Source organism: Notolepis coatsorum (assembly GCF_963971535.1).
Source record: "Notolepis coatsorum genome assembly, chromosome: 5".
Lineage (NCBI taxonomy): Eukaryota > Metazoa > Chordata > Actinopteri > Aulopiformes > Paralepididae > Notolepis > Notolepis coatsorum.
This window is the reverse complement of record NC_140169.1, coordinates 176413362-176428602: the sequence shown is the minus strand read 5'-3', so window position 1 is coordinate 176428602 and position 15241 is coordinate 176413362. Positions and strand designations below refer to the sequence as shown.

The following is a 15241-nucleotide window of genomic DNA, read 5'->3' as shown; positions in this document are numbered from 1 at the left end:
ATACAGTGTTGTACTAATACAGTGTTGTGCTAATAGTGGTGTACTAATACAGTGTTGTACTAATACAGTGCTGTACTAATACAGTGTTGTATAAATACAGTGTTGTGCTAATACAGTGTTGTACTAATACAGTGTTGTACTAATACAGTGTTGTATAAATACAGTGTTGTGCTAATACAGTGTTGTACTAATACAGTGTTGTACTAATACAGTTGTACTAATACAGTGTTGTGCTAATAGTGGTGTACTAATACAGTGTTGTACTAATAGTGTTGTGCTAATAGTGTTGTACTAATAGTGTTGTACTAATACAGTTGTATTAATAGTGTTGTATTAATACAGTGTTGTGCTAATAGTGTTGTACTAATACAGTGTTGTACTAATACAGTTGTATTAATAGTGTTGTATTAATACAGTGTTGTATAAATACAGTGTTGTACTAATACAGTGTTGTATAAATACAGTGTTGTACTAATACAGTGTTGTACTAATACAGTGTTGTACTAATACAGTGTTGTACTAATACAGTTGTATTAATAGTGTTGTATTAATACAGTGTTGTATAAATACAGTGTTGTACTAATACAGTGTTGTATAAATACAGTGTTGTGCTAATACAGTGTTGTACTAATACAGTGTTGTACTAATACAGTTGTACTAATAGTGTTGTGCTAATAGTGGTGTACTAATACAGTGTTGTACTAATAGTGGTGTACTAATACAGTGTTGTACTAATACAGTTGTACTAATAGTGTTGTGCTAATAGTGGTGTACTAATACAGTGTTGTACAAATACAGTGTTGTACTAATAGTGGTGTACTAATACAGTGTTGTACTAATACAGTGTTGTACTAATACAGTGTTGTACTAATAGTGGTGTACTAATACAGTGTTGTACTAATACAGTGTTGTACTAATACAGTGTTGTACTAATACAGTGTTGTACTAATAGTGGTGTACTAATACAGTGTTGTACTAATACAGTTGTACTAATAGTGTTGTGCTAATAGTGGTGTACTAATACAGTGTTGTACTAATACAGTGTTGTACTAATAGTGTTGTACTAATACAGTGTTGTACTAATACAGTTGTACTAATAGTGGTGTACTAATACAGTGTTGTACTAATACAGTGTTGTACTAATAGTGGTGTACTAATACAGTGTTGTACTAATACAGTGTTGTACTAATACAGTGGTGTACTAATACAGTGTTGTACTAATAGTGTTGTACTAATAGTGGTGTACTAATACAGTGTTGTACTAATAGTGTTGTACTAATAGTGTTGTACTAATACAGTGTTGTACTAATAGTGTTGTACTAATAGTGGTGTACTAATACAGTGTTGTACTAATAGTGTTGTGCTAATAGTGTTGTACTAATACAGTGTTGTACTAATACAGTGTTGTACTAATAGTGTTGTACTAATACAGTGTTGTGCTAATAGTGGTCTACTAATAGTGTTGTACTAATACAGTGTTGTACTAATACAGTGTTGTGCTAATAGTGTTGTGCTAATAGTGTTGTACTAATACAGTGTTGTACTAATAGTGTTGTACTAATAGTGTTGTACTAATAGTGTTGTACTAATAGTGGTGTACTAATACAGTGTTGTACTAATAGTGTTGTGCTAATAGTGTTGTACTAATACAGTGTTGTACTAATACAGTGTTGTGCTAATAGTGTTGTACTAATAGTGTTGTACTAATAGTGGTGTACTAATACAGTGTTGTACTAATAGTGTTGTGCTAATAGTGTTGTACTAATACAGTGTTGTGCTAATACAGTGTTGTGCTAATAGTGGTGTACTAATACAGTGTTGTACTAATACAGTTGTACTAATAGTGTTGTATTAATACAGTGTTGTACTAATAGTGTTGTACTAATAGTGGTGTACTAATACAGTGTTGTACTAATACAGTGTTGTACTAATAGTGTTGTACTAATACAGTGTTGTGCTAATAGTGGTGTACTAATAGTGTTGTACTAATACAGTGTTGTGCTAATAGTGGTGTACTAATACAGTGTTGTACTAATACAGTGTTGTGCTAATAGTGTTGTGCTAATAGTGTTGTACTAATAGTGTTGTACTAATACAGTTGTATTAATAGTGTTGTATTAATACAGTGTTGTGCTAATAGTGTTGTACTAATACAGTGTTGTATAAATACAGTGTTGTACTAATACAGTGTTGTATAAATACAGTGTTGTACTGATACAGTGTTGTACTAATACAGTGTTGTATAAATACAGTGTTGTGCTAATACAGTGTTGTACTAATACAGTGTTGTACTAATACAGTGTTGTATAAATACAGTGTTGTGCTAATACAGTGTTGTACTAATACAGTGTTGTACTAATACAGTGTTGTATAAATACAGTGTTGTGCTAATACAGTGTTGTACTAATACAGTGTTGTACTAATACAGTGTTGTATAAATACAGTGTTGTGCTAATACAGTGTTGTACTAATACAGTTGTACTAATACAGTGTTGTGCTAATAGTGGTGTACTAATACAGTGTTGTACTAATAGTGTTGTGCTAATAGTGTTGTACTAATAGTGTTGTACTAATACAGTTGTATTAATAGTGTTGTATTAATACAGTGTTGTGCTAATAGTGGTGTACTAATACAGTGTTGTACTAATACAGTGTTGTATAAATACAGTGTTGTGCTAATACAGTGTTGTACTAATACAGTGCTGTACTAATACAGTGTTGTATAAATACAGTGTTGTGCTAATACAGTGTTGTACTAATACAGTGTTGTACTAATACAGTGTTGTATAAATACAGTGTTGTGCTAATACAGTGTTGTACTAATACAGTGTTGTACTAATACAGTTGTACTAATACAGTGTTGTGCTAATAGTGGTGTACTAATACAGTGTTGTACTAATAGTGTTGTGCTAATAGTGTTGTACTAATAGTGTTGTACTAATACAGTTGTATTAATAGTGTTGTATTAATACAGTGTTGTGCTAATAGTGTTGTACTAATACAGTGTTGTACTAATACAGTTGTATTAATAGTGTTGTATTAATACAGTGTTGTATAAATACAGTGTTGTACTAATACAGTGTTGTATAAATACAGTGTTGTACTAATACAGTGTTGTACTAATACAGTGTTGTACTAATACAGTGTTGTACTAATACAGTTGTATTAATAGTGTTGTATTAATACAGTGTTGTATAAATACAGTGTTGTACTAATACAGTGTTGTATAAATACAGTGTTGTGCTAATACAGTGTTGTACTAATACAGTGTTGTACTAATACAGTTGTACTAATAGTGTTGTGCTAATAGTGGTGTACTAATACAGTGTTGTACTAATAGTGGTGTACTAATACAGTGTTGTACTAATACAGTTGTACTAATAGTGTTGTGCTAATAGTGGTGTACTAATACAGTGTTGTACAAATACAGTGTTGTACTAATAGTGGTGTACTAATACAGTGTTGTACTAATACAGTGTTGTACTAATACAGTGTTGTACTAATAGTGGTGTACTAATACAGTGTTGTACTAATACAGTGTTGTACTAATACAGTGTTGTACTAATACAGTGTTGTACTAATAGTGGTGTACTAATACAGTGTTGTACTAATACAGTTGTACTAATAGTGTTGTGCTAATAGTGGTGTACTAATACAGTGTTGTACTAATACAGTGTTGTACTAATAGTGTTGTACTAATACAGTGTTGTACTAATACAGTTGTACTAATAGTGGTGTACTAATACAGTGTTGTACTAATACAGTGTTGTACTAATAGTGGTGTACTAATACAGTGTTGTACTAATACAGTGTTGTACTAATACAGTGGTGTACTAATACAGTGTTGTACTAATAGTGTTGTACTAATAGTGGTGTACTAATACAGTGTTGTACTAATAGTGTTGTACTAATAGTGTTGTACTAATACAGTGTTGTACTAATAGTGTTGTACTAATAGTGGTGTACTAATACAGTGTTGTACTAATAGTGTTGTGCTAATAGTGTTGTACTAATACAGTGTTGTACTAATACAGTGTTGTACTAATAGTGTTGTACTAATACAGTGTTGTGCTAATAGTGGTCTACTAATAGTGTTGTACTAATACAGTGTTGTACTAATACAGTGTTGTGCTAATAGTGTTGTGCTAATAGTGTTGTACTAATACAGTGTTGTACTAATAGTGTTGTACTAATAGTGTTGTACTAATAGTGTTGTACTAATAGTGGTGTACTAATACAGTGTTGTACTAATAGTGTTGTGCTAATAGTGTTGTACTAATACAGTGTTGTACTAATACAGTGTTGTGCTAATAGTGTTGTACTAATAGTGTTGTACTAATAGTGGTGTACTAATACAGTGTTGTACTAATAGTGTTGTGCTAATAGTGTTGTACTAATACAGTGTTGTGCTAATACAGTGTTGTGCTAATAGTGGTGTACTAATACAGTGTTGTACTAATACAGTTGTACTAATAGTGTTGTATTAATACAGTGTTGTACTAATAGTGTTGTACTAATAGTGGTGTACTAATACAGTGTTGTACTAATACAGTGTTGTACTAATAGTGTTGTACTAATACAGTGTTGTGCTAATAGTGGTGTACTAATAGTGTTGTACTAATACAGTGTTGTGCTAATAGTGGTGTACTAATACAGTGTTGTACTAATACAGTGTTGTGCTAATAGTGTTGTGCTAATAGTGTTGTACTAATAGTGTTGTACTAATACAGTTGTATTAATAGTGTTGTATTAATACAGTGTTGTGCTAATAGTGTTGTACTAATACAGTGTTGTATAAATACAGTGTTGTACTAATACAGTGTTGTATAAATACAGTGTTGTACTGGTACAGTGTTGTACTAATACAGTGTTGTATAAATACAGTGTTGTGCTAATACAGTGTTGTACTAATACAGTGTTGTACTAATACAGTGTTGTATAAATACAGTGTTGTGCTAATACAGTGTTGTACTAATACAGTGTTGTACTAATACAGTGTTGTATAAATACAGTGTTGTGCTAATACAGTGTTGTACTAATACAGTGTTGTACTAATACAGTGTTGTATAAATACAGTGTTGTGCTAATACAGTGTTGTACTAATACAGTTGTACTAATACAGTGTTGTGCTAATAGTGGTGTACTAATACAGTGTTGTACTAATAGTGTTGTGCTAATAGTGTTGTACTAATAGTGTTGTACTAATACAGTTGTATTAATAGTGTTGTATTAATACAGTGTTGTGCTAATAGTGGTGTACTAATACAGTGTTGTACTAATACAGTGTTGTATAAATACAGTGTTGTGCTAATACAGTGTTGTACTAATACAGTGCTGTACTAATACAGTGTTGTATAAATACAGTGTTGTGCTAATACAGTGTTGTACTAATACAGTGTTGTACTAATACAGTGTTGTATAAATACAGTGTTGTGCTAATACAGTGTTGTACTAATACAGTGTTGTACTAATACAGTTGTACTAATACAGTGTTGTGCTAATAGTGGTGTACTAATACAGTGTTGTACTAATAGTGTTGTGCTAATAGTGTTGTACTAATAGTGTTGTACTAATACAGTTGTATTAATAGTGTTGTATTAATACAGTGTTGTGCTAATAGTGTTGTACTAATACAGTGTTGTACTAATACAGTTGTATTAATAGTGTTGTATTAATACAGTGTTGTATAAATACAGTGTTGTACTAATACAGTGTTGTATAAATACAGTGTTGTACTAATACAGTGTTGTACTAATACAGTGTTGTACTAATACAGTGTTGTACTAATACAGTTGTATTAATAGTGTTGTATTAATACAGTGTTGTATAAATACAGTGTTGTACTAATACAGTGTTGTATAAATACAGTGTTGTGCTAATACAGTGTTGTACTAATACAGTGTTGTACTAATACAGTTGTACTAATAGTGTTGTGCTAATAGTGGTGTACTAATACAGTGTTGTACTAATAGTGGTGTACTAATACAGTGTTGTACTAATACAGTTGTACTAATAGTGTTGTGCTAATAGTGGTGTACTAATACAGTGTTGTACAAATACAGTGTTGTACTAATAGTGGTGTACTAATACAGTGTTGTACTAATACAGTGTTGTACTAATACATTGTTGTACTAATAGTGGTGTACTAATACAGTGTTGTACTAATACAGTGTTGTGCTAATAGTGGTGTACTAATACAGTGTTGTACTAATACAGTTGTACTAATAGTGGTGTACTAATACAGTGTTGTACTAATACAGTGTTGTACTAATACAGTGTTGTACTAATAGTGGTGTACTAATACAGTGTTGTACTAATACAGTGTTGTGCTAATAGTGTTGTGCTAATACAGTGTTGTACTAATAGTGTTGTACTAATAGTGGTGTACTAATACAGTGTTGTGCTAATAGTGGTGTACTAATACAGTGTTGTACTAATACAGTGTTGTACTAATAGTGGTGTACTAATAGTGTTGTACTAATACAGTGTTGTACTAATAGTGTTGTACTAATACAATGTTGTGCTAATAGTGGTGTACTAATACAGTGTTGTACTAATACAGTTGTACTAATAGTGTTGTACTAATAGTGTTGTGCTAATAGTGGTGTACTAATACAGTGTTGTACTAATAGTGTTGTACTAATACAGTTGTACTAATAGTGTTGTACTAATACAGTTGTACTAATAGTGTTGTACTAATAGTGTTGTGCTAATAGTGGTGTACTAATACAGTGTTGTACTAATACAGTGTTGTACTAATAGTGTTGTACTAATACAGTGTTGTGCTAATACAGTGTTGTATAAATACAGTGTTGTATGAATACAGTGTTGTGCTAATACAGTGTTGTATGAATACAGTGTTGTATGAATACAGTGTTGTATGAATACATTGTTGTATTAAACAGTGTTGTTTTTTCATTACTAACTTCTATATACCCTGTGGCTTCTTCATATAGTGTTCCAGTATTATTACTTCCCGCCATAGATTCAGTTTGACGTTATTGATTAGAGGCATATTTCAAGGAAAATTGCATTTCTTAGCTCAAAGTGAGATGAGGATAATTCTTCATAATGATTATGTCAGTGGAGATGATCATCAGGCGTTCATTAATGAGGTTAGGGGATATGCACGGCACACACTCGCTCGGCCCCTCATCTAATGACATATGGCAGGGCAAGATGTTGGCCATCACATGCAATTAACCGTTCGGGGGGCAAGTCCTCAAAGGTGATGGATACATCCTGATCTTGACCATTTTGAGAGGAAAGCTTTCAATTGACATGATGTTGGCTAATGCAAAAGTTTTGTGTGTATATATATATAATGTATATATATATAGACACACTTACATACGTACATGTGTGTGTGTGTATATTTGTACTTCCTAAAAATAAGTTTTTCATTCATTCATTAAAAAAAAACATTACATATTGAAAAAACAAACGTGAGAGCAAGGAAAAAGGTAACATGATCACAATGTGTGTAACATCTAAGCAATAACCGTATGGGCTTGTGGGGCTGGAAAAATGTACAGCCCGCGTTTTTTTTTGCCCTGTGTTTTATGACATGTAAGCCATAGATAACATCACTCTGGCTCTCCAAAATACCAACTCCAGACGCCATAGCAGCGGCGGCGGAGACGAACACGCCTGGCCCACTGACAATACCTTTTGGATGCAATTATGCGCAGAGGCCCCCGTGCGGATCCATTTTGGGCAAGGAGGGACTCAATCCCACCTCAGAACGCTCCGTCAAGAGCCCACTGACAGCTTGGAGAGGGGCCCTGCGCCACAGTGCTTCCATCCCGTTCCAGGCCTCACTCCATAACGGGCCCAGAAGCCTGTGGGCTGCCTCCTCCGTGGAGCTGGTCCCCCCCAGCCTGGCCTTCCTCTGTCCCCTAGCCAAGCCTCAGCTCGGGGAGAATGCTACTCTGCTAGCTTCTCTCTCTCTCTCTCTATCACTCCCTCCCTCCATTCCACAGTGCAGGCCAGTCCTCAGATACACCCATAACCTCAACTTAACATCTCGCTTTTTAATGGAACACCTTCCCAAAGAATTGTTCCAACGGGAGAAGGCAATTTGCGCCGACACACATTGGTCACTAGCGTCCATCTGCTGGGTGAAAGCAGTGTACAGGGTCTTTCTACCTTTTTGCAAAAACCGCTTTCCTAAAACCACAGAGTATGTAGTCTTTACATGAGTCCAATGTGGATCTGGAGGTTCCCGTGCCAACTTTTTTTCCGGTTTCCCTGACTTTTTCCAGACTCCTGTCCAAATACTGTATTACTTTTAGAACTCTCTCCCCGTCGAGTCAATGGATGTTCTGCAAAGCTTACCACCGCTGCTGCCTGCCGCTGCTGCACTGTGGTATTGGAGAGAGAGAGCGGTTTTTGGTCGTGGTTGAACCTGGATCTTAAGAGTACCTAAAGCTGGGTTCACAAAATGATACACCAGGGCTGCCAGTATTGAAACAAGATATGCTTTCAACGGGGGCCATGCAAGGATAAAAAAGAAAAAAGAAAAGGAAAAAAGTACACTGCCATCAAATCTGAAAAAATTATGTAGATGTGTTGATAGTGCAGGGGATGCAGACAGGATCAAAGAGTTCATGTACAGTGCAGTGAAACACTTCCCCTGTGTGACCCCGCCCATTGAAGCAAGACAAACAGGATAAAGTGAAGAATAATAATAGTAAAACAAATAATAATAGAAATTAAATTCTAGTAAAACTCTTGAGTGGATAAAATACAAGTACAATCTCAATAAGTCAATATCAAGGATTATCATTGATCTAGTGTGCAAATGAGTGTAGATATATAATTTATGGCAGAAGAACAAAACCTCCTATCTGCATACAAAAAAGAGGTGGAAAACCTGCACTCTGCACTTTGCGAGGCACTAATACCTGGTCGGTATTGTTAACACATACTGTAATATAGTACTATAGTCCAAAAACAGTGTATTGTATTGGGTATCTGAAAGAAAACAACACAGAAATGTGATCGAAATGTGCCATCGATATATAATATATACTGTAGAAAATACTTTTTTTTGTGTTGTTGCCATAAAGGTATCTAACCTCCAGTCAAGTCCAAATCTTCATTTAGATATTTTATGGTGATATGTATGTTTACAGATAATTTGACATTTTACAAATTTCTGATTGATTAGTTGACCGATTTAATGTATGGTAAACCTTCTACACACAGATACCTATTTAACCCTTTGTGGTGGTGTTCTCTCCACAGAGTCCTGGCTAACTCAAGGGAGAACCTGATGTCCACCCAGGGCGTCAGCATCGTCTTCGGCCCCACGCTGATGTGGCCCGAGCTGGACGGCGGCAACTTGGCCTTGAACATGATCTACCAGAACCAGATCGTGGAGTTCATCCTGATCGAGAGTCACCAGATCTTCCACATGGACAAGAAATAAAAGTATTTTCTCCGGCTTGAGCGGGACAATCAGCCCTCCGCTCAGAGTCGTGCCGTGTTCCTCACGTCAGACAGTAACGATACTGTAGATGAGACGACGAGATAGCGGCACAAAGGACAGCACACATAGCGGGAGCCGTTCTAGCTCTATTGACGAGCTTTGAATGCATTACATATACTACACAAAGCTCTATAACGAATATGGTATAAGATTACCCTTTTCTCTACAAAGTCTCCTTTCAAATCCTCCAGCTGAAATGTTCTTCTGTGGTTTGCTGGGAAAGCTCGACAAACGCTCTGTGCTGCCACCCCTGGTCGGCAGTAAAACACATTACTATCAACTGTGAGGATTTGATGGGAGACTTCGGAGAGAAAAGGGTGATTTTATACTGTATTTCAGTAGCAGGTTTAGGTGTTTTCACCCCATTGGTCTTCGTCGAGACTGAGCTTTCTGTTGATCCCTTCCAAAACACAATGCCAACTTGCAATAATTAGTTAGGACGGGTTTTGACTTAACCCTCAGAATCTGCGGCGGTTTGTTATAATCATCAATAGAGCTAGAGCCATTCAAACTATACAGTCATGGTATATTTTCTGTTTGTTTAGTTTTTTGCCCAAGCCGACACACCCAGTCTTGAGTCTCAACCAGTGGTGTGCTCCAGTGAAAGAAAGAAACAGTGTGGACATTTTGTGGATGCACGTGTGTATAGTATGAGAACAGTACTACTCTGCCTACAGTAGGCTACTCGATGTTCATATCATTCACACCTCATTTCTAGGAGTTTGAAAACAGAGTTGAAAAGTGAATGTCATTCTCTGAATACTGTATTGAAATGTCAGTATTATTTGTCAAATTATGCCAATTTCTGTCACATATCTGTGATACAATGCTAAATAATTGTATAGGAAGGTATTTACTTTCACAGTGTGTCCCCAGCTTCAAGTTTTAAGACTTTTGAGTGTACCGGTACAGATGAATCTTTTCAGAATCGGGTCCCTTCTGCCACTCCAATGTCACTTCGATGTCAGTTTAGAACTAGCACTAGGTGTTAATTTAGTGCAGTAAACAAAGCGAGGGTACTTAATTTAAGTGCTTAAGTTAATTTTCTGCCGTAAACAAAGCGAGGGTACTTAACTTAGGTGCTTCCCCAGGGAGGGGGTCGGGGGCTACTGCCCTCAGACCCCCAAGATCATTTTTATATGGGCAGTCTGACTTGGGCTACTATACCATATATTAGTGTTGCAATGCATGATAAATAAACAGTGAAAAAAGCTAAGAAATTGGATGGGGCTGGGACATTTGGGACGAATACAAATGTAAGATGAAAATCTTTCCAGCCTGTGGCAGGCAGTGGAGGTGTGAAATCCAGAACAATAGGAGTCACAAAGTGGAGTGGTGGAGTAGTGGTAGAGTAGCAGTAAAAGCTGGACTTCTAAGGGCTTCTACTGTAGGTGATCATTCACCAGCCAACTGGAGTCCAATCTCTGGTGACCTCTTTATTTTCATACAATAAAACATTGTTTTACCAATGAATATCAGGCAATGTTTTAGAATATATTTTAAATCCTTTATTCCCCTGTATTTGAATTATTTTGCCAAATTCTGTTCTTTTAAGTTGTGCTCCGACTCCACAATGTGGAGAACCCTGCGTTCAGTAAGAGCTTTGCCATAGCAACAATGTGCCCTCCATGATAAGTATAAACGGAACAAAATAACAAAACAAAAAAAGAAAACACAATGTCAATGTCAAAGGTAACAGTGTCATCATGACCAGAAATAACCATGTGGATTGATAAATGAAAAAAGTTTAAAAGTAGTAGAACGCGCTCACCTCACTTGACACTGGGTGCTGTAACCTCTGTTGCTACATGAACAAAAAAGGGAAACAGGTCCAGGCACACACCTTTTCAAATGTATTGGCAGCCTGAAATAATAACGTTTCGGTGTGAACACACCTTCTTCAGAAATGACTTGCAATGAAGCATGAAAGGTAAGTGACCAAATTATACTAATCCAATAGGAAGTGACAACATAGGAAGTGACAACACATGCCAACAAGACATCTGCGCAAAATACACCTTAAAGCCCAACCTTACACAGTACAACCCCTTCAGAAGCATGAAAAACACAAAAAAGAAGATATATCTATATAAATATATAGAGTAGGCCTACATATGAAACTACTGAAATATAAACACTCATTGATAAATGATTAATCGTAAAAGGGAAATCATTTTTCATCATCTGCTCTCCGTCGTCACGTTGGCTCGATGAAAAATCCCATCTCTGGACGAATGTGGAATTCTTGATGATTGATCCGTTTGAATCCCGTTTCTGAAAAGATTCTCAGATGCTTTATCATAGCAAACACCATAGTATTTATGTATCAGTGGAACACAGTTCCATGTGTGCACTGTCTTGCTGTGTTAATAGTACCGTCTCTCTATGATGAGATAGTGATAGAGATCTCCCAGGCCTTTCTGTGTGGAGTTTCCATGTTCTCCCCGTGCTCGCAAGGGTCCCCCCCCCCCGATAAGAGAAACCCAATGGAAAAACATGCACAACCAACAGATCGCTGACGCTGTCGCGTCCTTGATGAAGACGGGCAGGAGCACTTGGATTGGTCCCTGGGCACGGCCCTCGTCGACGCCCTGTCTGCTCCCGGCTGCCCTTGGGGGGAAGGACGACGGGATGGGTTAAGCGCAGAGACTCAAAGACAAGACTGAGAAAAAGACAATGCATGTGTGTGTGTGTGTGTGTGTATTCCGGTGTGTGTGTGGCGCTCCCATTGCATGTCCAGTTTGTTGCATGCCGAATAAAGACCTCTAGAGAGGTCCTGCATTATTATTAGTCATGTTCTTCTCCAACATGGGTTAACAGTGTGATCATCGTTTTTCAACATCAACACAGGGCAGCAGGGTAAGATACACATTGTATTGTCCCTCTGGGGAAACTGCATAATATAACATGTTTATTATGTCTGCATTGTAAAGTTACAGTGGAGAGGGTACTATGACCAGACCTGAAGCCAGGCGACTGATAACACACTTAAAATGGAATTACTAGTTCAAGTCAAGTCAAGTCAAGAGTTTTAATTGTCACGGCATACAGGTATACAATGAAATGCGGGTGGTCTTGCCCGCAACGATGTGCAATACAGTGGTACATATAATAGAATCAAAAGAAGGAAACAACATTGTGCAGTAACAGGTAGCAGGTAACATGGAGTGACATCTCGGTATCTGTACATAGTTATTTACAGAGCATGTGGGACATGCTAGTTAGCTTTGGTAGTGCAATACACCAGGGCTATTCAACTAAATTGTTCAGGGGGCCACATTGTCAGAAACCCAAGGGGCCAGGGGCCGGCCTGCCACGGCGCCTCCCCGTGCTATGAATATATGTAAACTTGACACAACACGCAACCACATTTTCACAACTTTTATTTAACTACATTGCAAAAGTAGTATACTTTTCAAAAAAAGTGCTTCATTTATGTGCCACATCTGCAACATCTCCTGCAAAAAGTGCTTCATTTATGACTGTGCAACAACTGCAACATCTCCTCTTCAACATTTCAATATAAAAATAAAATAAAAAACAAACAAGTGCATGATGTGCATCTGAACATTCTAACATCAACACTTGAACAAAAAAACACATTTATAGTGCAGCTGAGCTTATGAAAAAGTGCTTCATGTCTGTGCAACAACAGTAAATCACAGCATCTTATCAGCACTTATTGTCCACTCTTAACTCTCAAACATCAGGGGGGTGGGGGGCAGACAGGCCTAGCCTACATACACACATCTAATGAGAGCGATTGCACTTCTTTGACTGGGCAATGGCAGAGAAAGAGGGTTCATAGGAAGTGAGGGCTACCCGCAAACAGTGATGCAAATGCTCATTTGTCAAGGAGGCACGGTTGCTTGTTTTAATGGCATTCATGTGAGAGAAACTGGATTCACAGGTGTATGTTGAGCCAAACATTGTTAGCACAGATATTGCCAGCGTTTTTATTTTGGGGAATGTCTTGACATGAATACACTTTATCCAAAATGTTGTGGTGGATTCATTCTCAAGTGCCTGCTTCAGAGCAGATGATGCTTGCATGTCAATTATTTCAAGTTGCAGGAGACCTTCATCAATGTGAAGTGATGCAAGGAACTCTTGTCCTTTTGTGGAAATAGCAGCTACATTGGCAAATGGGTTGCTCACAAAATGCATCAATTCTCTGGACATGTCAAATTCATCAAATCGACTTGCAAAGTTTTCCCTCAATTTATCAATGAAATCTGTCATTAATTGAGTGACGTTTGGCTCAATTGTGCGTGTTAACGTTGACATGAAAAGAAAAAAGTACGAAAAAAAAAAAAAAAAAAAAAAAAGATATTATCATGTAATCTTTGGCGGGCCGGTCAGAATCATCCCGCGGGCCGGATCTGGCCCGCGGGCCGCCAGTTGAATAGCCCTGCAATACACTGTTCCTGTTATTCTAATTTAAAGTGTCCTTTCCTTTGGCCATAAGTGTGCGTGTGTGCGACATGAGTGTGTGCCCGCTCATGTTAAAGTGTTAAGTGGCTGCTCGTGTGTGAGCGTGCACAGTGTGCGTGTCGTGTGTGTGTTCATGTGTGCTTGTGTGTGGACAGTTCAATGTTCTGAGCACTCAATGTTCATTGTTCATGGCTCTGATGGCCTGGGGGAAGAAGCTGAGCCTAAGCCGCTCTGTCCTAGTAGCTGGGGTTCGCAGGCGTCTGCCTGACCTCAGCAGCTGAAACAGGCTGTTATTGGGGTGGTGAGGGTCTTTCATTATCCTGCAGGCTCTGGATTTGCACCTCTTGTTGTATAGAACCTGCAGGGGGGGTAGTGCAATACCCGTGGTACGCTCGGCTGAGCGCACCACTCTCTGTAGGGCCTTCTTGTCCTGTGCCGTGCTGTTTCCATACCAGGCAGTGATGTTTCCGGTCAGGATGCTCTCTACAGCTCCTGAGTAGAAGGACTGGAGTATCTTCCCCGATACTCTGAACTTCCTTAACTGTCTCAGGTGGTAGAGACGCTGTTTCGCCTTCTTTACTACTGTGTCTATGTGTGTTGACCATGTCAGGTCCTCTGAGATGTGGACCCCCAGGTACTTGAAGCTGCTCACCCTGTCCACGGTAGCCCCGTTTATCATCAGTGGTGTGTGTGTCTCCTGCTGTCCTCTCCTATAATCCACGATCAGCTCCTTGGTTTTACCAATGTTCAGGAGCAGGCTGTTGTCCTGGCACCAGCGTTCCAGTACCTCAACCTCTTCCCGGTAGGCCTTCTCGTCGTTGTCCGAGATCAGCCCCACCACCACCGTGTCATCTGCGAACTTCACTATGGAGTTGGAGCTGAACTTGGCCACACAGTCGTGTGTGTAGAGTGAGTACAGCAGGGGGCTCAGAACACAGCCCTGGGGGGACCCGATGCTCAGGGTGATGGTGTTGGAGGTCTGACCCCCCACCCTGACCGCCTGGGGTCTTTCGCTCAGAAAATCCAGTACCCAGGCGCTCAGGGCGGAGCTCAGACCTAGCTCGATCAGCTTGTCCACCAGTCTGGTGGGGACTATGGTGTTGAACGCTGAGCTGTAGTCAATGAACAACAGTCTCACATAGCCCCCCTTCTGACGGTCAAGGTGCGAGAGGGTGCTGTGTAGTACCTGGGAGACCGCGTCGTCGGTGGACCTGTTTGTCCTGTATGCAAATTGCATAGGGTCCATATCACTGGGGAGGGAGGCACAAATGTGGTCCTTGACCAGCCTCTCGAAGCATTTCATGACCACAGAGG

The 15241-nt window shown here is 38.3% G+C and overlaps 1 protein-coding gene across 1 annotated transcript in view; it reads left to right on the top strand.

Annotated features, from left to right (window-relative positions):
- Positions 1-10914, top strand: part of arhgap15 (Rho GTPase activating protein 15) — a 228375-nt gene extending 217461 nt beyond the window's left edge. Inside the window, exon 12 of the mRNA XM_084315160.1 lies at positions 9250-10914. Within this exon, the coding sequence (XP_084171286.1) occupies positions 9250-9433 (184 nt within the window). The 3' untranslated portion in view covers positions 9434-10914. The remainder of the gene's footprint in view (positions 1-9249) is intronic.
- Positions 10915-15241: the final 4327 nt, after the last annotated feature.